Genomic DNA, 23,920 nt, shown 5'->3' with positions numbered 1-23,920 from the left:
CATTTTCCAACCCGCTATAGCGGTGATCTTTTGAATCAATTCAGGATAGGTGCACCATGTGGAAAAAACATGTATAGTTATGGAGGATATGGACAAATGGGACTATCAAGACTGAAAGTGAATGTAATGTGATAAGCGACAAGAGTCTCTTAGATAAGTAGGGAGTGGCAAAAAAACCTGATTTTTAGCGATGTGGAACAAGTAGCAAGATTTAAACACAGTCCATACATGAAGGAAGAGGGCAAAGAAGACAGGAAGATGTCTAAGATTACTCCTATGTTATGGATATGAGTGATGGGGAAATGTTGGTTTTGTTATCAGAGGTAGGAAATGGAGGAATGGAGAATGTAGATGAAAGATAATGAGTTATGTTTTGGTCATATTAAGCTGAAGCTGACAATGAGACAGCCAAAAAAATTTGTAGATGGGAGTTTACATAAAGAAAGACAAGTCAAGAAAAGAACAGTAGATTTGTTAGTAGAGATGGAATTTAAAATCTCTTTTACATCATGGTTTATGGAATATTTAGATAAGTTTAATGTATTGAAGTCAGCAGGACCTGATGAAATTCATCCTAGGATATTTAAGGATATGGTTGCAGCAACATTGAAACCATTAGTGAGTATCTTTAAGAACTCATGGAGTACAGACAAGGTCCCAGAGGACTGGAAAAGGGCAATCATAGTATCTTATCTTTACAAAGGGGAACAAAGATGACCCAGGTCAGCCTAATACTGGAAAGATACTGGGACATATTTTTAAGAAATCAATGTGGAAGCATCTAGAAGATAACAGAGCAATAAGTAATAGCCAACATGGATTTGTCAAGAGCAAATCATGTCAAAGCAACCTAATTTCTTTCTTTAACAGGGATACTGGATGGAGGAAATCTGAAGACCTGATATGTCTTGATTTTAGTAAGATTTTAGACATAGTACCACACGACATTCTCATAAGCAAACTAGAGAAACGTAGTCTAGATTAAATTACTATAAAGTGGGTGCAAAACTGGTTGAAAGACCATACTCAAAAAGTAGTTAGCAGTAGTTTGCTGTGAAGTTGGGGGAGTGATATATTGATTAAATGCACCCTTGTATTCACACCCTACACGCTATTGTAATAATCTTTGTACAAAATATGCCTTGTGAGGTGACATTTGAAAACTAATAACTCACTGGTCAATAATATCATGATGAAATGTATGTAGCAACATTCTGTGTAAAGTTATGAATATAAGCTGAAGTTATGACTGAAATGTGGTTTCTTGTCAAATCTGGGGAGGGTATACATGCAGCAAGGGAGATTTAGATTAGATATTTGGGGAAATAAAACAACGGACAACACGGGCAGAGGGATGTGCTGGCCGCCGCTTCCTGCAGCCCCCATTGGCCTGGAGCGGCGAACCGTGGCCAGTGGGAGCCACAATCATCCGAACCTGTGGATGCGGCAGGTAAACAAACTGGCCCGGCCCGCCAGGGTGCTTACCCTGGCGGGCCGCAGACCAAAGGTTGCCGATCCCTGATGTACAATATGATGGTGGTGTTATGTTGGTTAATCATTTTATTTTATTTTCTGTTCAAATCAAGTTAGAATTATGTTTTTGTTTCCACACATTCCCCTGCATTATGTTGCAGTGTTTGGGTAGATGCTGTGTTTGCAGGAGGGTACATTTATTTGGCTGTCTGGGCTAGGATGGTAGATGTGTATTTCCCAGAATTATGGTATTCATATGTATCTGAGACTAAAAGACTCACCATTGAGACTGTTTGGAGTCTTTCCTAGCCCTAGCACTTTCCACAGGAGTAGAGCATAGGCTGGCGCAAGCTACATGTCTTGGCCTGGATGGTGCATCTTGCTGGCTAGCCATTTTGATCTCTGGGTCTACCAGCCAAGACAAAGATTGGCTTGTGCTCAGGCTAAGCAGCCTCAGCCACTCTGTAGTGCAAAGATTACCCTCACTTGTTTCCTTCATTTGTTTACATACTTGTTTATTTAATGAAGTTACGGTTTATGTCCTATAAATTATCCCTAGCCTGTGAGGTGCCTTCGCCGAGGGGATTCTCAGAATGTCTGGAAATCACTCAGCACATTATGGGTGTCACTCTAAACATGTGGTGCATCATGGGAGTTGCAGTTTGGGTGCCTGTCACTGGGTGACACTGGCCCTTTATGAGGGAGCATGGCCAGTGCACCTGTGACTCATCATCTGCCTCCTAACGGTGTGTGAAAGAGGGCACCCAGGCCTTAGAGGGGAGAGAGATCTGGTGAATCAGAGCTGCCTGACTCAGTCAGGAAAAGGGCAGGTGAGAGGTGCCAGAGATCACGGGGACTGTGGAAGGTCCCTGAAGAAATCTGTAAGTGGTTCCTGGGGTAAGGCTGAAGCAGCTAGACCTCCCCAAGCCAGAGAACCAGAGCAAGAAGGGCTGCAGATGGCTGAAGGTGAGGGACAACCAGACGGAGTTGCCTGCAGACTTCTAAGCTGGAGTGTGAAGCTGAGAGCTGGAGAGGACTGATGCAACAGACAGGTTTACCCCCTTATATCTCCATGCTGGAGAGCTGGAGCAAGAGGGCTGGAAAGGACTGAGGGGCTCCCCTGCTGAACTCCCAGCAGAGAGGCTATGGGAGTCTCTGCTGGGAAAAGCCGGATTCCACTCCAGTTGGAAGGGGTGGGGTTGCTGTTCTGTTAAAAGGACAAGAGATGACTGACAAAGAGCCCAGGCATGGTGGAAGATGCCAGAGGGTAGCATGTGGGACATTAAGGGACTAGATGTTGTGTGATTTTAAGGGGGTAATAAATTGTCTATTTGGGGACTTTTGTTATGGACTATTTAGACTATGTTGTAATAAACCGTCCCCGACAAGAGATATTATTGCGACAAGAAAGCTTATGTTAGAGTTATTGGGGATTCTGTTTGAGGGAAAACTAACACAGGTGCACCTGTTGTGCCACGGCCTCCTGCAGGAGACTGGCACATGACAGTGCCTCATACCCCTGTTCTCCTCTATGTGTCAGGTTCCCCAGTTGCATTATATCTTCCATGATGCATATGGTGATTCAGCAACTGAGGAAACTATGATGGTAAGGGGCAGGGTTCAGCAGCCCGGAGGTTCATTTCTAGTTCATGTCTTATGTTCCTAAAAGCTCAGGCTTCAGGATTTCAGCCAGCTACCTGCACGCTCAGATTTTATTTTCACCCAATATATTCTGGGAAGGTTTTAATTTTTATTTTTTTTAATCTTCTTCTGAAGCATCAGGGATGGCCACGGCTAGAGATGGAACACTGCACAGGGAGGGCCAGTGCTCTGAGGTGGCACCGAGCATTCTTTCTCTCAGGTGCTTGGCTGTCTAGTTCTTACTCACATGTTCAGGGTCTAACTGATCATTTTAAGAGGGATTGCGAAGGAATATTCTCTCAGGTCAGATTGGCTAAGGCCTTGGGAGCTTTTTATCTTCCTCTGCAGCATGTGGGTGCAGCATATGCCAGGATTATCTGGGTATTTCTCACTTAATCATTTCCCTGCCGTTGTGGGCTCTTGGGCACCAGAGCACCTCGGTCCCGCCAATTCTCTGCCTGTGGCACATAATAATCTAGTCTCCTGTGGGCTGTAATACTTTGATCTAATTTCAACTGTTGGGTTTAGTGTGCAGGTTCTGGGTGGTATTGGTGGCCTACCGGATATACAGGAGGTCTGTATATACAGGATGATCTGGTAGTCCCTTCTGGCCTTAAGCTCTGTAACTCTGAGATCAAATAGTCAAAATTTTCCATGGGGGAAGGGGGGATATTGTTCCAACCAGTGAATGAGCTTGAGGCCGCATGGGTAAAAACAGTTATTGAGTTTGTGATATATCATCTGAAGGGAGTGACTGGAGCAGCCCCAGCTCTAACCTTTTCATTTCAGTGCCAGGATTTCTTCAGACGTGTCTTAGGACATGTCTACACTGCCCTGTAGTTTGGACTATGGGAGTGTGAATAGCAGTGCGCACTGAAATGCTGCACTGTTCCTCCCCTGTGTGGATGCTGCAGGCACAAGATAAAAGGTTCCTACTTTGCATTAACATAGTTCTCTTCAAAACAGGATTACATTATAACTTAAGAGAAGGGTGTTAAAGTAATACTTATAGTAAATCTGAATATCTTGGCATATGTTCTCACTGGCTTGTGAAATTTTTGGGCAAACAGAGGCAGGATAGGCTCAAGTCGGTCAAAAACTGTTCTTGCTTCAGAAGATCCATGCATTTTTCTGTGTCAGCCTGAAAAGGTGTGACTGGAGCTACAGAATAATCTTCCTGGCTTTTGGTTGTATTAAATCAAATTGATGCACAGGTTTATTCGGTTTATTTCAAGTGGCTTTGATCAGATGTCTGGATATTGAGCAATTTACCAAAATCAACAAACACAAAGAAGCCAGAGACAATTGCGTAATTTGCAAACAGACTAAACTCCATTTCCAAGAGACCAAATTCAATTGGCACCACCAACTGAGAAAGTATGTTTTAAAGGCCAGAGAAAAGGGATGCCTGACTTATTCAATTACAAACAATTGCCAGTAATGATATCTGTTTTGACTCAGATTGAATTACCCTGCTGCTTCAGTGTGCATTGATATTTCTGTCTTACTGTCTGGACTTTACAGCAGATGTTTTAAGGAGAAAAGACAGGGATCTGCTCAGTGTATGTTAATGGGAGATAATACTGCATATTTTAAAGGTTATATAGGGATTCCTCTGGGACACAGTATCAAATCCCCTGCCAGAAAAGAAGGGCGGATTGCTGCTGAATGATTAAGTTAGTGACTATCATATTTCTTTTCACAAGGGAAATACATTGCTCCTAAGAAATCATTGTGGATGCTATCTATTCTACATTTAGATTTGGAAATGATTCATGTAAGCATGAAGCTCTTTCCATTAGGAAGACAAAAACAGAGATGCAAAATAAATAGCCTATGTTTAATGATACATTTACAAAACTGGAAAGAAGCATCTTTAAGGTATTTTTTTTAAAGTACAGTGACTTGTTGGCCTAGAAAATCTCAGCATACCATTGACATTAACATACACTGTTATCACAATCTATCCATGTAAAAAAAGCAATCAGTAACCTGCAGGATCTTGTTAAATGTTGTTCTCACTTAGATTTCAATCAGATAGCAGACAAGCTTCCAAAAAGGAACTTACATGATCGATTAGTTCGCGAACCATTCCATTCCATTGTCCACTGGCATCATCCTGGGCTCCATATTTGCCATCCTCCACCAGCCTAATTTCATAGGTAAATCCAAGGATGGTAGCTAGCTCCCTGAGGAGGTCAATGCAATATCCCTCAAATCGATCATTCCCATACAGAGGTTTGTCAGACTTCTTGAACATCACATATGGCTCTTCCTGTAAGTGAAGACACAGAGAGGGAGCTTCAGTCAGTATCTATTTGTATAAAGTTGTTAATATATTACCACACACAGACAGAGGTGAACTTTAAAAAGAAAATCCTGTTGTCTCCCCTCTATCAAGGGAAAATTTACCTTGGATTACTCAAAAACTCTCTCATTTTAAAGTGAAAAAAAAAATGAGTCAATAGTGAAGCCACATCTTCAATGCAGCTGCACCCTACCTGTTCTGAAATGTGTTCTCTGCTTATTAATGTCCAATGTATTACTTGTGTAGAATACTGTAAACTGCTTAAAATGAAAGCAATCTAACAATGTGGTTATTTGGCAATTGAAAAACTAATCGTTTTAATTCAGAATGTCAATCAACAGTGCTAAGTATTGCATGCTATATTTTTTTGTATAAGTGGGAATGTTAACTGCTTTTGCAATTTTTTTTTTAATAAGCATGTAGAAAACCTTTCAAAACACAAATCAGTAACAGTATATTCTGCTCTGCTCCATCAAGTTATATATTTTGCTATTTAGGAGACTGCAGAAAGCCTATGAAAACATTAACACACAAAAATAAATTTAAAAAAATTAAGTCCATGGATACTCAATTTTAATTCCTTCAAACCTTCAGCTCGGATATTTAATTATAAGGTTAGGATGTGACTGAAGATTTAGGTAGATGTTTATTGCATTAAGTGGTATATAGAAGACAGTCAACACTTTAAAATAATTGGCAGATCATTAGTAATTTATTTGGTAGGAAACTAATGCCTAGTTACTATGCTGAACTTATTATGTTTTGTATGCAGAATAAATGTAGCTTTCATTACATGTAATGCTGGGAGGGAAAACAAATACCACACCAATAATTTTCTATTACCAACCTCCAGTTTCCTTTTGACACAGAATAGGTTAAATACATGAGCTCAAGCTTTTCTCCTGTTTTAGAACCTTTCCCCATTTTATACAAGAATAAAAAATAACCACAAAGTAAGGCAAGAAAAATTGCACCAGATGCAATTACTGCACCAGACACAAGACTCAATGAATAATAAGATAACTCTCCTGGGTAACTTTATAAAATTCATACAGTACTAAACCTCTGCATCAGCATTCACTGGGGTTAAAGACACCTCATTCTACTGGCACTTGGCAGCTTTAATAAGAGTCTGTCAGCATTTTCACTATAAACCCGATTTTTAAGGAGTCCCATAATTGATCCATTTAATTTGCATAAAGCTGAAATTTTTGCACATATGATTTTAGCCCAGATAAAAGGGTATGAGAGAGAGAGAGAGAGAGAGAGTGGTTTGTTGTAGTTAGAACAAAACATGTTCAGAGTGTATGTTGTTGTGGTGGGTTTCTTTTGTCATCTAGTGTATTAAAAAGATCAATATTTGTTTTCTCCAAATTGTCATATTATGATGCTATTTCACACATTTCTACTTAAATAAATAAATTTAGGGCCTGATCTGGCAAAAGCTGTACTCACACAAGTCATTCCATTGGCTCCTCACATTAGTAAGCGCTACTCATGAGTTAGATTTTTTGGTAGGGATCAGCACTTTTGTTTTTAACATTAAATTTGGCAAGCGGTTCAGGAGTTTTTGTATTTCTTAATTAAAAAATATGAATTGTTATGTTGGAATTTGTTAAATCTGGAAAGCAGATCACTGTGTATACTCACTGGTTCTTTTTCATAGCTTGTTTTAGTAGGCAAACTGCATTTCATACTAAGTACAGAACAATGTGCACTCTACCTCCCAAGTTCCAAAACTCCATTAGCTTCAGTGAGATATTTCATATAAGCTTTATAATGTAAGGGCTATTATGGTCTTTCAAGAGTCACTATAAAGTCAAACTTTTTCTGGAATTTTGTATGAACTGTGTGGAATGCAAGACAATGATATTATGCAAAATCTAAGCAAACTGAAAAGCATGTAATAATTTAAGGGACTTGAGTATTTCAATGAAAAGGATAATGGAATTATTTTATGTTTTTCATTCTCATGTCTAAAAAATTGTAAGCATGTATAAATTACTAGAGCTGGGTGGGAAACAATTTTCCTGTTCCATTAAAGTTTGAAGTATCCAAAAAAAAAGTTGTCCATCCCGAATCAGGACTAAAGTCAAAATCTTGAACATTTTCATAAACTGAAAAGCTGAAAAATATTTCTGGTTGGGTCAATCAAAACATTTCATTTTGATAATTTTGAAATATTTCATTTTGAGTTTGACCATTTCTTTCTCTCTTTTTTGTACTATAATTAGCTTATATTTCTAAACAAAAAGTTGAGGCAGAAAACAAGAATATTTTACTTCATAACCAAACATCGTGACAAAAATTGTGTCAAAAAATGGTCTTTCACAAAAAAAAGTTTCAGTTTCAATGAATTGGCATTTTCTGATGAAAAACATTTTTTTTAAAACATTTCCCAACCATCTCTATAAATTTGGCACCCTCTGGTCTGAGAAAATATTGTGCACTGTTCACAGAGCACTATGTGGTTAGAAAAGCAATCCAACTTTAGCTCAGAGAACTATATAAGAATGTGTAGCCTTGGAAAATTGATTCTCTAGGTAAAAAGAAAAATACTTTGCCTTTGGTAAGCTGATGGCAATTAATAACCAGATCACTTCAATTGTGGAAACTGTGTACTTTAGGGAGGGTCAGAAATGCCTGGAACCTCTTTACTTGACTGATTTCTTAAAATATTATCTCATACATGTATGGAAAAGCTCAGCAGTACATGCAGAAAAGGCAGAAGAGTTCAGTTAATATATCTGTTCTACATTTGGGAAAAAACAGATGATTTAGTCATATTGTATGAATATGAAGCACTTCTCATTCCAGTAGTAAGACAGGAGGATATCAAACAGCAGCTACTAAATTTAGACATTTTAAAATCAGCAAGGAAAGAACAATTTGCATCCAAGAGTTTTTAAAGATTTGGCCAAAGGAGCTTGCTGGATATCTAATGTTGCTTTTCAATAACTCTTCTAACACGAAAGCTTATGCTCCAATACATCTGTTAGTCTTAAAGGTGCCATAGGACCCTCTGTTGCTTTTTACAGATCCAGACTAACACAGCTACCCCTCTGATACTCTTCTAACACTGGGGAAGATTCAGAAGACTAGAAGAAAGCTAATGTTGTGCCAATATTTTAAAAGTATAAATGGGATGACTAGGAATTATAGGCCTGTCAACCTGATCTTGATCCTAGGTAAAATAATGGAGTGGCTAATACGGGACTAGAGTAATAAAGAATTAAATTAGAGTAATATAATTAATACCAATCAACACAGATTTATGGAAAATAGATCCTGTGAAACTAACTTGATATCTTTCTTGATAAGATTATAAGTCTGGTTGATCAAGGTGTTAGTGTTGATGATACTTAGATTTCTGTATGGCATTTAACTTGGTATTGCACATTTTGATTAAAAAACTAGAATGATACAAAATTAATGTGGAACACATTAAATTGATTAAAAATTGGCTAACTGGCATGTTTCAAAATGTAACTATATACTGAGAATCATCATGAATTGATATGTTACTCATTGGATCCCACAGGGATCAGTTCTTGATGTGATGCTGGCAGACCAGGTGCTAGCTCATACCCAAGCCCCAGATCAATTCACTTGTTTATTAATATAGATCAAAGTAATTATTAAATGTATAAAAGTGCATTTGGCATTTCAACTTCATGAAAACTAATGGGATGTCACATGCATTGTTTTTACGTATCTGTATTCTGTTATAATGGAGTAGCAAACATTTACATTGTGTATACCCCTGTAACTAAACAACTCATCAAACAGAAAGAAGCCTTGTGGAATGCAAAGGAAGAACTCAAACAGAAAAGTGCTAATTTCAAGCAAGTGGTAACTGTGTGATGGTCAGATGTCAAAGACTTTGAATGAATTCGTCACTCTCCATCACCAAAGAAAGAGCCCACCTGGGTAGTGATACTGTCTGCTTGTTTTCTGTGAGAAGAAGCTATAAAAATGGATTCCAGGAAAGATCCTTCATCTCTGGACTGTTTGGATTTTAATAGGACAGAGAATACGGAGATCCCCAGAGTTATTCTGGGCAGCCCTGAGACACTTTTGGGAAACTGGCAGATTACTACAAATTACTACATCTCTGTACCATTTGGAAGTACAGACTGTGATCCACTTGTACATATATTTTACGTGCTTTAACCTCTCAATAACTCTCACTTCCTTTTCTTAGCTAATAAACCTTTAGTTAGTTTACTATAGAATTGACTACCAGCATTGGTCTTCGGTGTAAGATCTAGGGTATCAATTGATTTAGGGTACGTGACTGGTCTCTTGGGACAGGGAGCAACCTGATGTGGTATGATTTTTAGTCTAAGTCAGGGGTCGGCAACGTTCGGCACGCGGCTCGCCAGGGTAAGCACCCTAGCGGGCCGGGCCAGTTTATTTACCTGCTGACGCGGCAGGTTCGGCTGATCACGGCCCCCACTGGCTGCGGTTTGCCATCCCGGGCCAATGGGGGCGGCGGGAAGCCGCGGCCAGCACATCCCTCGGCCCGCGCCGCTTCCCGCCACCCCCATTGGACTGGGACGGTGAACCACGGTGAGTGGGGGCCGCGATCGGCCGAACCTGCCGCATCAGCAGGTAAATAAACTGGCCCAGCCCGCTAGGGTGCTTACCCTGGCGAGCCGCGTGCCGAACGTTGCCGACCCCTGGTCTAAGTGATCTTTTAACCCAAAGTCCAGTTCTCTTGGCAGCAAGATAGACTGGAGCATCTAAGGGGTCTGTGACTCCATGGTAAGATTGGTATAGCGATCCAGGAGTTCACATTCGGTACTGGCTTGGTAAAATCTAATTATAGAGCACATCACCAGTTTGGGCTGTCTGTCCCGTTTTCTGGTAGTCTGTCCTAAGGTAGGCACTCTCAGTTGAGAGCCATTCCAGATAGCATGACACTTGGCCCTATGCCATTTAACATTTACTAATGACATTGTAGAACACAAAATCTTCATTAATGAAGTTTTCATATGACATACAAACTGGGGGAGTGGTAAATCATGAAGAGGAGAGGTCTGAATTGCTTGGTAAACTGAGCACCATCAGACAATATGTTTTAATACAGCTACATGTAAATGTATACCTCTACGAACAAGGGGAATGTAGGCCATACTTAAAGGATGTGGGATACTATCCGAGGAAGCAGTGACTCTGAAAAAGATTTGGGGGTTATGGGGATAAACGGCTGAACATGCGCTCCCACTGTGATTCTGTGGCCAAAAGGGCTATTGCAATTCTTGGAGGCATAAACAGGGGAATCTCAAGTAGGAATAAAGAGGTTATATTACCTCTGTATTTGACACTGCTGCCAGTGCTGTTGGAATACTGTGTCCAATTCTGGTGTCTGCAATTCAAGAAGGATGCTGATAAATTGGAGAGGATTCAGAGAAGAGCCATAGGATGGTTAAATAATTGGGAAATCTACCTCATAGTGATTGAGCTCCTTGAGTCTATCTATTTAGCTTAACCAAGAGAAAGTCATGGGGTGACTTGATCACAGTCTATAAGTCTCTACATAGAGAACAAATATTTGATAATAGGCTCTTTAATCTAGCAGACAAAGGTATAACGAAATTCAATGGCTGGAGGTTGAAGAAAAATTCAGACTGGAAAGAAGGCATACATTTTAAAGAAATTGTAATTAACCACTGGAATAATTGACCATGGAGTGAAGTAGATTCTCCATCACTGGCAAATTTTAAAATCAAGATTGGATGTTTTTTTCTAAAAGATACGCTCTATTTCAAACAAGAATTCTTTCCGGGAAGTGCTTAATTCTACTCCATTTGTTGAAGGCAAGTCATGAGCACATATTCTTTTATATGGATGGACAAGGAGGTCACAGTAAGCATAGTTGTGCTTCATTTAAAGATTTCAAAATGCTTGGAAAATGTCCGATTGCCAAACACGGCATCCAACACGTTGGTCTGATACAATGAAGAAAACAAAAATTTTCAATGCCTGTAGAATGCATAGCTTGATATGCTTCACACACATACATATACCCTGCAATTCTGCATGAAGGATGAATTATTTAGGACACCCATCCATGTCAATCCATTGAATCTATACCAGTGGAGTCTCTTAGGGTATGTTTACAGAAGCTGGAGCTCAGACTGGGAAGTCTACCCCCCTCCCTAAGCTTCAAAGCCTGAGCTGCAACTTCAAAACCCTGTCTACATGGGTATTTTTAGAGTGCTAGCGCGAGCCCGATTAACCCATGACTGTTTACCCAGACTGGGAGGCTCACTGCAATATGAGAAGCTAACTTACAATATTAGCTCTGAACATGCTTTGCCTGGCTGTAGTGATCCCTGCTGTCTGAGCACTGATGGCTGGATACAAATAGGGAAGCACCCATTGAAGGAGCAAGAGCCACAAAAGTAATTTTGAGAATCAAACCAGTTCAGCCACTTCAAACTGAAACCAATGTCGACTGCATACTGGACCATACGATTTACAGTATTTTTATTTCGGCTACATTTCATCATTTCATGTTGCTGCAAAAGCTGCCAGGCTGCAACTTGCTGAAGGAAACATGCACAGACAAATCAGAACAGAAAACCATGAAGAGTAGATGATAGAGAACCAGTTATTAACAACTTACAAAGGAAGGCAAATTGGATACTAGAAGTCTGCAGAGATGGGAGAGAATATTATTGACTCATTTCTTAATGTCCAGTTACTGAAAATGAAATGGTGAGAGATCTTTTTATATACGGAGCTCACTAAGCTGCATACAACCAATTCCAGCTTGCTAGCTTTTTTACGGAGAATTTAATGTTATGTAATTTGACTTGACTTTGCTTTCAGAGGTCTTGAAGGCTGACAATGATTATCTGATGACTCCCAATATTATGTGTGTGTTAGATCCATATCATATTTGCTCTGCATCTCCATAATCTTTTGTGTGATGAAACATTTTCCTAGAAAGAAATATTTTATACAACTACTGTGTGTATACCTAAAAAAGCCAATCTTAATAAAAAGCAATATGCAGCTGAAAATCTCAGTGGACTTTTCCTTAAAAACTGCTGGCATCATATTCAATGACATTTGTAAATTATGAATTTGGGTCACTAGCGTAACACTTGGTACACAAGTAGTAATACATCATAGCCTGTTATAGATAAAAAGATACAATGTGCCTCAGACAACATATGTTTGTGCGGGAGGTCACATGAGCAAATAGCATGATTTTGAGCAATTGATGTTCTGTGCACCTTGGTAAATAGAGGTCAAATGAACTAAAGGAACAGCTCAGCTAGCCCAAGATCCACAGTTCCTTGCAGTCTCTGTCCATTGCCTCGCTGCTCAGCTAGAGGCCATTTTGGCTGCCTTCGAAGACAGATTATCTTGAATTTGTTGTGATTTAATTGTTAATAATAACATGGCACTTTTCCATGCACCAAAGAGGGCACCATAACACACACCTCAACAATTGTCTATTTTCTATTTCTTTAAGGAAGTTAGAAATGGTAACTGTTTATCTTCAGAAGTTTATTTTCCTTGTGAGGCATCCTAGGTGATTTGTTCCAGACTCTTTCACTAAGACAATTCATGTACATTAAGTAGGAGCAGCATCCATACTGCATGGTTTAAAGTACTGTTAATTAAAGTGTTAATTTTTTCATTAACAACAACTTTATGCTCTTCCTCACTTTAATTCCCACCATGTAACTCAAGGTCTTCACCAGCAAAAGGAGCAAAATCAAGTCAATACTTAGGTAAGTGTGAATGCAGAAGCAGTGGAGGCAAGAACACAACCATATTGCTTAAAGGACATTTGGAAAACCTCGTTTACATTTTTTTAACCTAAACAGAGGATATTTTTGTTCCTTTCTGACAGACTCCCATCACACCAGGGAAAAGTAACATCCCCATACCACCTTTGTTAATCCCCACTGAATGGCATGAAGAAAGGTTTTATGAATTAGTTTAACTGACTACAGGTGAATATCAGTTCAACCCAAACAAACAAAGCCTCTCAGATATTCCATAGAGATATGTATCATACCACAGGAAACGCTGAAGCTAGATTCCCATGAAAAGCATGATTCTGTTTCCTCACCCACTTATTATTCTGTTTTAGTTTAGTTTTGTTTATTATTGGCACCATTGTCTTTCACTATTGCATTTTAACAGTTAATATAAAGTTACAAGAACAATCTTCATTTTTCTTCCTTAGCTGGGGAATACAAAAAATGAAATAATTTATAGGAATAAACATGTAATTTTATGGTTTAAAGCATGTAATTTTATGGTTTCAAGTCCTGATATGTGTGTGGGGGGGAGGGGCTGATAGCACAGATTTTAAATCTCAAAAAATACCATTATTGGCATGGTTAGGAAAATCATTCCTTACATGGAGACAGAAGAAAAAGTGTTCCGAAAAGGTGGGCACTCCTTTGACAAGTAAAATAAAAAATAGTTTTGGCAGCTATCTGAAACTGTCTCGCTTGAGTGGCTCTTTGTTACAGCCTGCAATACAGGAAGGTATATGTTGTTGGCTCCTGAGAAGCACACAGTTTAGAGGGAAAGGATACTGTCAGTGTTTTTCCACTTAAAAGACAATCTCAAGACAGTTTCTGCACAGACTTCTTTTGATCTTCATTATTAAGACACAGAACAATAATAACCTCTCTTTTAAGTAAGGAAGGAGACTGAAGATTAGAGACTGTCAAGACTCCACTCAATGATATAGGCGCACATTTGCCTTTGCTCCCAAGTTGGCAGAGGCTGGGGTTCTGAGGAAGGGGAAGGGAGTGCCTTAGGCAACTCGGTAGTGAACCTCTTGACCAGCTAAGGAGTAACATCCAGGAGTTCTGGAGGGAGTTGTGTCTAATTACTCTCCCTCAGAAGGAATGAGCAGCATTTTGACTCTTAGCCCTGGTCTACACTATGAACGTAGGTTGGTACAACTACATCGTTCAGGGGTGTGGAAACCACATCTTGAGCTATGTTGTTATACCAACCTAACCCCCGAGTATAGACAGCAATATGTCTATGAAAGGGCTTCTCCTGTTGACATAGCTACTGCCTCTCAAGGAGGTGGAGTACCTACGCCAACGGGGGATGCTCTCCTGTTGGTGTAGGTAGCATCTTCACTAAGTGCTCCAGCTGCAGCGCTGTAAGTGGAGACAAGCCCTTAGTGACAGAAATGTTTCCCAGTTTACATACACTAGAAAACAGACAGAAAAGCAGAATGTTGAAGGGAAGTAACAGTGAAAAATGACAAGGCTCTCTGGGGTTCAGAGAATCACTGGTAAATAATGTGTATTAACCAAATGGTGAGTTTTTCCCTTCTTTTATTCATATTATTATTTGTATTAAAATAGTGTCGACATGCTCCAATCAAGGTTGGAACTGCAGTACACTAGGTGTTGTACATACAATAGAAGAGCTTGCCATCTGAAAAGATAAGATATATAGAGGGTGGGAGAAATAAAATAACCCTATCCCCATTTTCCAGTTGGCACTGGGCGATTAAGTGACTTGATTTTGTTACACCAAGATTTAGAATGGTGTAAATTTACAAGAAGCCTTTAATGAACTTGAATTATGTGGGTTCAAAAGCAGGTATACTACTATATATCTAATTTTATAGCAAAAACACTTTCATAATGTTTTCATAAAAACAGGTTAAAAAAAAACAACAGAAAATTGAAAACCTGTTCCTGGCATGGCATCAAGTGGCAGAGGGGCCAGCACCTAAGAATTATGTCACATGATATTTGTGCTCACTCAAATGTAGCACAGTCCATGCTTGTTTTCTGAAGTGGCAGGGATGCAGGGAGCAGAGTGGATCAAATGCTAGGGGGGGAAGAGAGATAGGAACTGGAGACACAACATTTTCCACAGAAGAGAAAATGTCCATAACGCCAGAGCCCAAGATGGCAGTGTAACTACATATTCCACTCTAAAGTTTATTAGAAACTTGAGGTAAACAGTAAAGGACGTTTTTTCAAAGCTAAGCACCTAAGTTACATCTGCATGATATAGGCACAGAAACCGTTAGTAGCCTGAAATATGCAATTTGGGTAATTGTGTATGTAAATAGGAGTTTGTATGTTAACGTGTTCATCTGGGGAAAGTAATTATCCTTCTGCACATGGGCATGCATATTTTGCCAGTGCACTGTAGGTGCTCAGTTTGGAAAAATTAGCATTAAGGGTGCTAAGAGTCAGAATGCCAATGACAAAGTTTACTATATGTAAGCAAGACTAGTCTCTTTTATTGGTTATTGATGACATACATGTTTTAGATGTTACATTACCTTTAGATTCCACCATGTGGATATCACAAAAGGGCCATTCCTAAGTCATTCCCCAACCTGAGTCTTTGATATTTGGGAAGTGGCTGTCAAGCCATCTGGCTGTCTCAAGAGCATAGTTTATTTTTAAAAAATTGGGAATATCAATATATTAGCTATTCAGTTCATTTCACATTTATTTCACTAAAGAAATATTTTTCATTGATTCTTAGATTATAGGGCCATAAAGGGCCACTGTGATCATTTAGTCCTACCTCCTGTATAACACAGGCCATAAGACTTCCCTGAATTAATTCCTGTTTGAACTAGAGCATCTCATCTAGAAAAAAAAAAGCCCAATCTGTATTTAAAAATTGCCAGTGATGAAGAATCTACCACAAGCATTGGTAAACTGTCTTTTTTTTCTAATTGGAATCACTAAAATAAATTCCCACTGATGCAACAAAGAAGCTTCTAATGTATTATGATCATTCTAGACATCAGATTAGAACTGTGGTTTTACAAACTAATTTTAATTTTTCAACATACAATTAGCTGGGTGATATGGGCCATCTTTGAAATGCCGACTTCCTGAATCAGACTGTGTAATTTAAATTCAACTGAAAGGCTGTTTATATTTGTTTTCTTTTTTTTCTCTCTCTCTCTCTCTCTCCTTTCTTTTACAAACGATTTCAATAAAAATGTTTATTTAAATGTATTTCTATTTATCATATTTAAACTAGAAAGTGAATGTCATTAGGAATGACAGCAACGATTTATGCAAAGTGTTAATTATTATCTGCCAGAAGACAAAACACAAGCTTCAAGTTTTTTTATATATATATTCTAAAGCTTTGCTAACACAAAAAAGTGACAAATGTATCTTTATGGATTCAAAGTGGGTTTTTTATTTTAAGACAAAGCCTTTATTTTAAGGCTTAAGAAAAATGGAATAATAAAATATTATTGCTGGTCGCTTAGATCTACCTCCTTGGGGGCGGGCGCATATGTGTTTAGGTCAGGGGTTTGGGAAGATTAAAAATCAGTCACTAATAATCCTCTCCTCTGCATCAGACAATGCAGCTCCACACACTGATATAATCTATTTTAGCAGAGATATGTGGAACGCTGAACTCAGGTTTTAAAAACTATCTATTCACTAGCAGCATGAATGAGTAGTAACAATGTGTGAAGTGAACTTTACATGTTTTGTTCTTTGCTCAATGTTTGGCAGATTGCAAATTGCTTTAATGAAATCACTATTTGAAATTATTCTAAGATTTTTTTTATTTTTTTTTTTACTATAGATTCCTCATGAACACTTCCCTCTGGTGACATACATTTTCCTACGAACTGAGGTTGCATTCTTTTTCTCCCTCCTAGTTGGAGAGAGTCTGTATTGTATTTTGTTTCCACTTAAAAATAATAATAAAAAAGTCCTGTTACTAGGATGAAGCATATTTTCCTGATGACTTGCCATTGTTAGAGCTGGGAATTTTAATCTTTAGTTCTGCTCACTATGACTACTGGAGTTAAAATGCTGCCATATCTAATTGACATTTATGTCATATGTAAGGGGTACACAAAGGGCTTTCACATTTGGCAGTCAGACTGCAATATGAAGAAATGAAATACTTCAACAGCTACAACCAATCAAAGAAATTTAATGTCTTATTCTGACCCCTCATGGCCATTTGGGCAAGGGTATTTTTGGTATGGGTGCCATGGCCAGGGACAAATGAACAGCAAAGCAGGATTTCTCTACAGGTTCAATATAGTATTGTCATTGACGCAAGCCCATTGTGGATATCTTTGTCTGGCACCTTTAAGGTACAGTTCAGAAGTCGGCCTCATGTGACCTTTCTGGTTCTGAAGTGTGTAACCATCATTATACTTCCGTGCATCATGGCTTAAAGCACTGAAAACAGAGTTCAGCTTTCCAGCACTGTCATCCTCACCTAAACGCTTAAATAAAATATTTTACCCCAACAACAAACTTTTAACTTTAGCCAGATTGTAAATTAATTGGACTGCATCCCAGACAAGCTTGCTAAACTGCAGTTCCACCAAAGCAGAATATGTTTGAGTGGAATCCTATTTTTACCAAAACTAATTCATTCAAACTACAGAATGCAAAATCATTAAATTGTTACACACTGCATAGACTTAACCTACTTTCAGCTGAACTGAATCATACACCTTGTGTGATAATCAAAGAACATCAAAGTCTTTATTAGTTCTCATTATAATGAGAAGCAAAATGTTCTGCTCTTCTGATGCATCTGCAATACTGTGGAAAAAACACAGAATAGGATTGTGTTTCTCATCCAACAGGCAGTATCAGCATTTTTCTGGAGGCACTTATTTCTGTGGTCTTCACAAACAGTAATCATAGAAAAGTTGGGTTGGAAGGGATGTCAAGAGGTCATCACTCCAGCCCCCTGTTCTGAGACAGGACCATCCCTGACAAGTGTTTGTCCACCCTGTTTTAAAAACCCTCCAGTGATGGGATTCCACTATCTTTCCTAGAAGCCTATTCCAGTGGTTAACTATCCTTATACTTGGAAAGTTTCTCCTAGTATCTAACCCAAATCTCCCTTGCTACAGATTAAACCCATTATTTCTTGTCCTACTTTCAGTGGACATGGAAAACAGTTGATCACCATCCTCTTTTTAACAGTCCTTAACAAATTTGATGATTGTTGTCAAGTCTTCCCTCAGTCTTCTTTTGTCAAGACTAAGTATGCCCAGGTTTTTAACCTTTCCTCATGGGTCTGGTTTTCTAAACTTTTTACCTTTTGTGGTGCCCTTTTCTAGACTCTCTCCAATTTGTCCATATCTTAACTAACATGTGGTGCCCATAATTGGACACAGTACTCGAGTAGATTGGGACAATTACTTCCCATGTCTTACATAGGAAAGTCCTGTTAATACTCCCCAGAATTATATTAACCTTTTCACCAACTGAATCACACTGTTGACTCATATTCTATTTGTGGTCCATTATAACCTCAATTGCAGGGGTTTTCAACCCTTTTTTTTCATTTGTGGACTCCTAAAAATTTTCAAATGGAGGTGAAGACCCCTTTAGAAATCTTAGACATAGTGTTTGGACCTGCAGGGGTCCATGGATCACGGGTGGAAAACCACTGCTCTGTAGCCTTTTCAGCAGTACTACTGCCTAGCCAGTTACTCTCTATTTTGTAGTTGTGTGTTTCATTTTTATTTCTTAAGTCTACGAAAGGGGCTGGCAACCTTCAGCACACAGCCCATCAGGGCAATCTGGAGGTGGGCCACGAGACATTCTGTTTACGTTGACCGTCCACAGGCACACCTCCCCACAGCTCCCACTGGCTGCGGTTCACTATTCCCAGGCAATGGGAGCTGCAGGAAGCGGTGCGGGCCTCAGGGATTTGCTGGCCGCCGCTTCCCGCAGCTCCCATTGGCCGGGAACAACGAACTGCGGCCACTGGGAGCTGTGGGGAGGTGTGCCTGTGGACGGTCAATGTAAACAGAATGTCTCATGGCCCACCTCCGGATTACCCTGATGGGCTGCGTGCAAAAGGTTGCCCACTCCTGGTCTACTACTTCGCACTTGTTTTCACTGAATGTCATCTTGTTGATTTTAGACCAATTCTCCAATTTGACAACGTTATTTTGAATTCTAATCCAAAGTGCCCTGCTTAGAGTCATCTGCAAATTGTATAGGCATACACACCACTACATTATCCAAGTTATTAATGAAAATACTGAATAGTATCAGATCCAGGACAGATCCCTTCCAGACCCCACATGATATGTCGGTAACAAACTGATCCCCACAACATTCCTGTGAGGAGGAAAGTATTATCATCTCCATTTCAGAGACGGGACTGAGGCACCAATGAGATCATGGATAACTTGTCCAATGTCCTTTAGTATGTGTATTACAGACGTGGAAATCAGAGCAAACACTTCTGATTCACTATCCAGAGTCTTAACTGCATGGACATCCTTTCTCCCAAAGCTCATGTGATCCTTTAGCTCAGCAAGTGACTTTCATTAGAAGGTATATACTGGAGAAAAATAACTTATATTTTGATCTTGTTGCACAGACTCCAAATTACTGTAGTCTGTACTAATGGCAGTGCATTCCTTCATACACACAGGTTCCTTTCAACCCTTGTGTATATCTTTTTTAAGAGTAACATAGAACATATGCATTATAGATGACATTTGTGTATGTCCGGTGGGTCAGCACAAGCTCTGTGTACCATGTAAGTTACACTTAAACCCTATTCTGAAGGCTTACATGGTACACAGCCATTGTGCTGGGTCTCAGCACAAGGGAGATTTTCAACACAAGTTCTTCACATTTTGAGCACCATAATGTATGGAGTAAGTGTCAAGACTACAATTTGTCTGCTAGAAAAAAAAAGGGGGGGATCCAGACCTTTCCTGACAGACACCACCATGTTAAATTAGAATAAATTAGGCTTTTAAGGAGATACAAGCAATTTTCTAAGGTTAAAACACCCAGAAGATATCAAATATTACTTGATTGATCAATTTCTCAAAATAGGTTGCTTGACCACACAAATAAATGATCAGCAAATGAACTGTGACGGCTAGATAAAAAACTCTTTCCTCAGTATGCAGCACCACTGTCATGGAATGAAAGAGGAAAAAAACACACATTAAATATAAACCTGCAGTTCCTTGCACATGAAATAATTATGCTTTTTCTCACAAGTGTGGAAGAAATTCTTGTAAAACTAGGTTTTACATATCCCTAATGTAATTCCATATGGAATATTGCATGGATACATATAATGCGTACTTGGCTTCCACAGGTTGGGAGCTATGTTGTAAAACTAAAGAAAATATTAGGTGTTTAAAATTAAAAGCAAAATAAAAAATGTTGAAAACACTCAAATTTGTAAAAATGATTGTTTCTTCTTGGAAAATGGACATTTGCCTGACAATAGGTCTGTGTTCATTCTAAAATTGTCCTATTTTAAGAAAAAAAGCCTGATCTTTAGTTGCTTTTTTGTTACAGATATTAACATTGAAGAACCATGTTAAAATTCAAATGTTGCTTTTTTTAAAAAATGTGAAAAATAGAAAAGTAGCTAAATAAAGTATTTTATTCTTGCTAAAAGACTGATTTGCACACTCCTATAACATGCAGAATGAAGTGCAATAGTTTCAATTACATCAGAAAACTACACCTGCCCATTATATGCAGTTGCTGGAAAAAAACATCTCTGCTGAAAGTGAGGACAACCATTTGGGACAATTACTCAGAATATAGGGGTCATTTCAAATATACAAGTGATGTCATACTTTGACACTCAGCACAGATAAATAAATGTCATTATGGAGCTATTACTGTCATAAAGGTTGAACCAAACATTAGACAGCTTTCACATCAGAGGCCTAATTATAAGGTATCACAAACATATAAGGTGTATGTACAAAACCAAAGCCACATAATTCCAGAGTCCCCTCAGTCCATGGACAAATTATGCAGACAAAGGCATTTAATATGTTTAAGGTGACCTCAGCAACAGACTGTGAAGTTCTCAGAGGGTTTATCAGAACTAGAGCTGGCCAGAAACTGGAATTTCCATTCAGTGGGAAATTCCAAAACAAAAAACCAAACAAAAACCACACCGCACACACTACAAACATTCCAGAATGGGTCAAACCCCAAAATGTAAATATTTCCACAGAACAAGAATTCTGACATTTAGTTTAGACCTTTTTTGAAAGGTTTCCAAGGCTCTCCAAGCTTCTTGGAACTCAGGCAGTCCATCAGGTAAGAAGATGAGCAGCCCAGGAGCATGGAAGACCTGGCTCTGGAGTACTCTACACTGCAGCTGTGAGAATGCCTCCCAACCGAGGTAGCCAGACTCATGCTTGCAGGGCTTGAGATAGCATGCTAAAAATAGCAATGTGAACATTGCAGCTCCAGCGAAGACTCAGGCTAGCCACCCAACTCAGACCTGTAGGGTATGTCTACTCTGCAACGTAAACTCAAGGTTCAAACTCAGGCTCAGGTCTAATCCCCCTTCTGTCTACAAACAAATTGTGCTAGCCCAGAGTCTCGGGACCTCATGGGGGTGGAGTGTTTGAACCTGAGTCATGCTGGGACCCAGCAGTGTAGATGTAGCCCTGACTTGTGCTCTGGAGTCTGCCAAAAGTTTCCCACAATCCCATGGGCTGACTGTCCTTTGGACAATCAGGTTTGGTGGACAATCAAGTTTTCCCACACTGCACCATGAACAAAAGGTCTAGTGTGGCTACATTGTGGGAGGGTGCTAGGAAGTTTGGGATATGAGAGCGCCCCCATAATGAAATGTAGACCTCGGAGCCCCAGGTTAGGACCCAGGATTCTACAATTCTAATCTGGGATTGCAAATGAGTACAGATGCTCAAGCTAGGTTAACAATCTCAGGGTCTGCTAACTCAAGTTCTACTAACCCTGGGCTTACATTGGACACTTTGGCTATGTCTACACTGCAATGTCCATGCTGCTATTCTTAGCATGATAGTTTGAGCTATGAGTTTCTCTACATGGGCTGGGAGACTCACTCCCACCTGCAGTGCTGATATACCTGAAGGTTCCTGGCAGCCTTTGCTTCCTATGGCCTGTGCTATGCAGTGGTGCCTTCTTGCCTTAGAATCTATGAAACGCCAGTTTGTTTATTTTTTCTCTGGGCATATAAAGCCATCTACAAAAGACAAGGTAGGAGGCAGGTCAGAGTCACAATCTTTAAACCACCTGCAACCACCTTTACTATATAAAAGGAAAGCAGAGCACTGTCTGGAATTTTAGAAGGTAGTGAAACAAGCAGAAATAAGGTTCTTAAAAATAACAGCTCTTGGCAAGCAGACCAGACAGCCAAGGAAAATAACCAAGGTATCATCCATGCACATAATACATACACAGGACAGTAATGGAGCTGATTTAAATGAGGTATTAGTCCTATTGCAAAATCCATACTGTCAGGGTAATTGAGCCAAGTGGTCTTTTCTAACAATATTTTAAAATGCAAGAAAGGAAATAAAAGTGCAGAAATAAAGCGAAAACTATGTTTTCCATGCTATGTCTTTGCATTTCGATAGTTGCACTGGAGATTCTCTCTCACAGATTCCCTGCCTATCCACGTAGCATCTAGCAAAGTGGCTGGCATATACCATGTGTTACAGATGGATCAGCAATGGCATACATCTGGCATGCCAGCTGTGTAGCTTTCCACACTATCTTTGTTTTCTCCAGTTAGCAGCCAGGGGGCTATATTCTTCCTTGATGGTACCCTAGTGACACTGGACAAAGCAGAAACATTAACAGGAGTAGCAGCACAACAAACATGGGCCTCTAAATTAGGTTGGTTGCTATTACAGAACCTGCTACAGACACTTTTGGAGGGATCCCTAAAGTTATAACTGGCTAGTACTCTCCTCTGTGATTTTAAATTTTCCATTATTTTGGATAGCTTTGTCCCACACATGCAGTCTTTTGCAGTGGGCTGTATAGCTGAAACTACACTAGTATAATATAGTGAAATAAAAAGAGAAAAAAAATCTCCTGCCCACTATGTTGACTGTCCGGAGAACAAAGATAATAATATGTTTCTTACGTGAAAATACATTTATTAAACACAAAGAAACGATGCCACAAATGCAAGGCACCACACCTACTCTCTGTGCATTCAAAACAAACCACCATATTTATACACTTGGCAGAATTCAATTTTTATTTGTTATAATTTTGCTGGATAATATTGACATTTATTTGTAAGCATTTTTTAATTGTATTCATTTACATTTTCACAGTTGGACAGAATTCTGGGTTTCTGATTTTTATCAATTTAAATCTTCAGAGTTGTGGGAAACAATGGGAGGGGGACAGACAATAATTATTTAATGACAATAGACATTGACATTCAAAATGTTAAAGCTTTGCAAAACACTAAAACACAAAATGTCACATGTCAAAATATAAAAAGTAAATATCCCTCAATCAAACTATAATAATTATAAAGCAGCATTTTTCTTACTTTGCCTACCTGTACATTTTGATTATCAATGGAAATCTTTTTTGTCAGTTTGTGTGTGTACGGTGAAGTCGACATTTACCGACTTTTACTGATAAAAATATAATCTTTCCAAGCCTACTTATATATCAATAGACGCAGAAGAGATTTTTGGACCTTTAATTATTTTGTGCACCT

The 23,920-nt window shown here is 39.1% G+C and overlaps 1 protein-coding gene across 1 annotated transcript in view; it reads right to left on the bottom strand.

Moving 5' to 3' along the window:
* GRIK2 (glutamate ionotropic receptor kainate type subunit 2) overlaps nt 1-23,920 on the bottom strand; it is a 591,009-nt gene that overhangs the window by 238,478 nt on the left and 328,611 nt on the right. The window contains exon 10 of the mRNA XM_065402064.1: nt 5,183-5,389. Within this exon, the coding sequence (XP_065258136.1) occupies nt 5,183-5,389 (207 nt within the window). The remainder of the gene's footprint in view (nt 1-5,182; nt 5,390-23,920) is intronic.

Source organism: Emys orbicularis, chromosome 3 (assembly GCF_028017835.1).
Source record: "Emys orbicularis isolate rEmyOrb1 chromosome 3, rEmyOrb1.hap1, whole genome shotgun sequence".
Lineage (NCBI taxonomy): Eukaryota > Metazoa > Chordata > Testudines > Emydidae > Emys > Emys orbicularis.
This window is presented reverse-complemented; position numbering and strand designations above follow the sequence as displayed.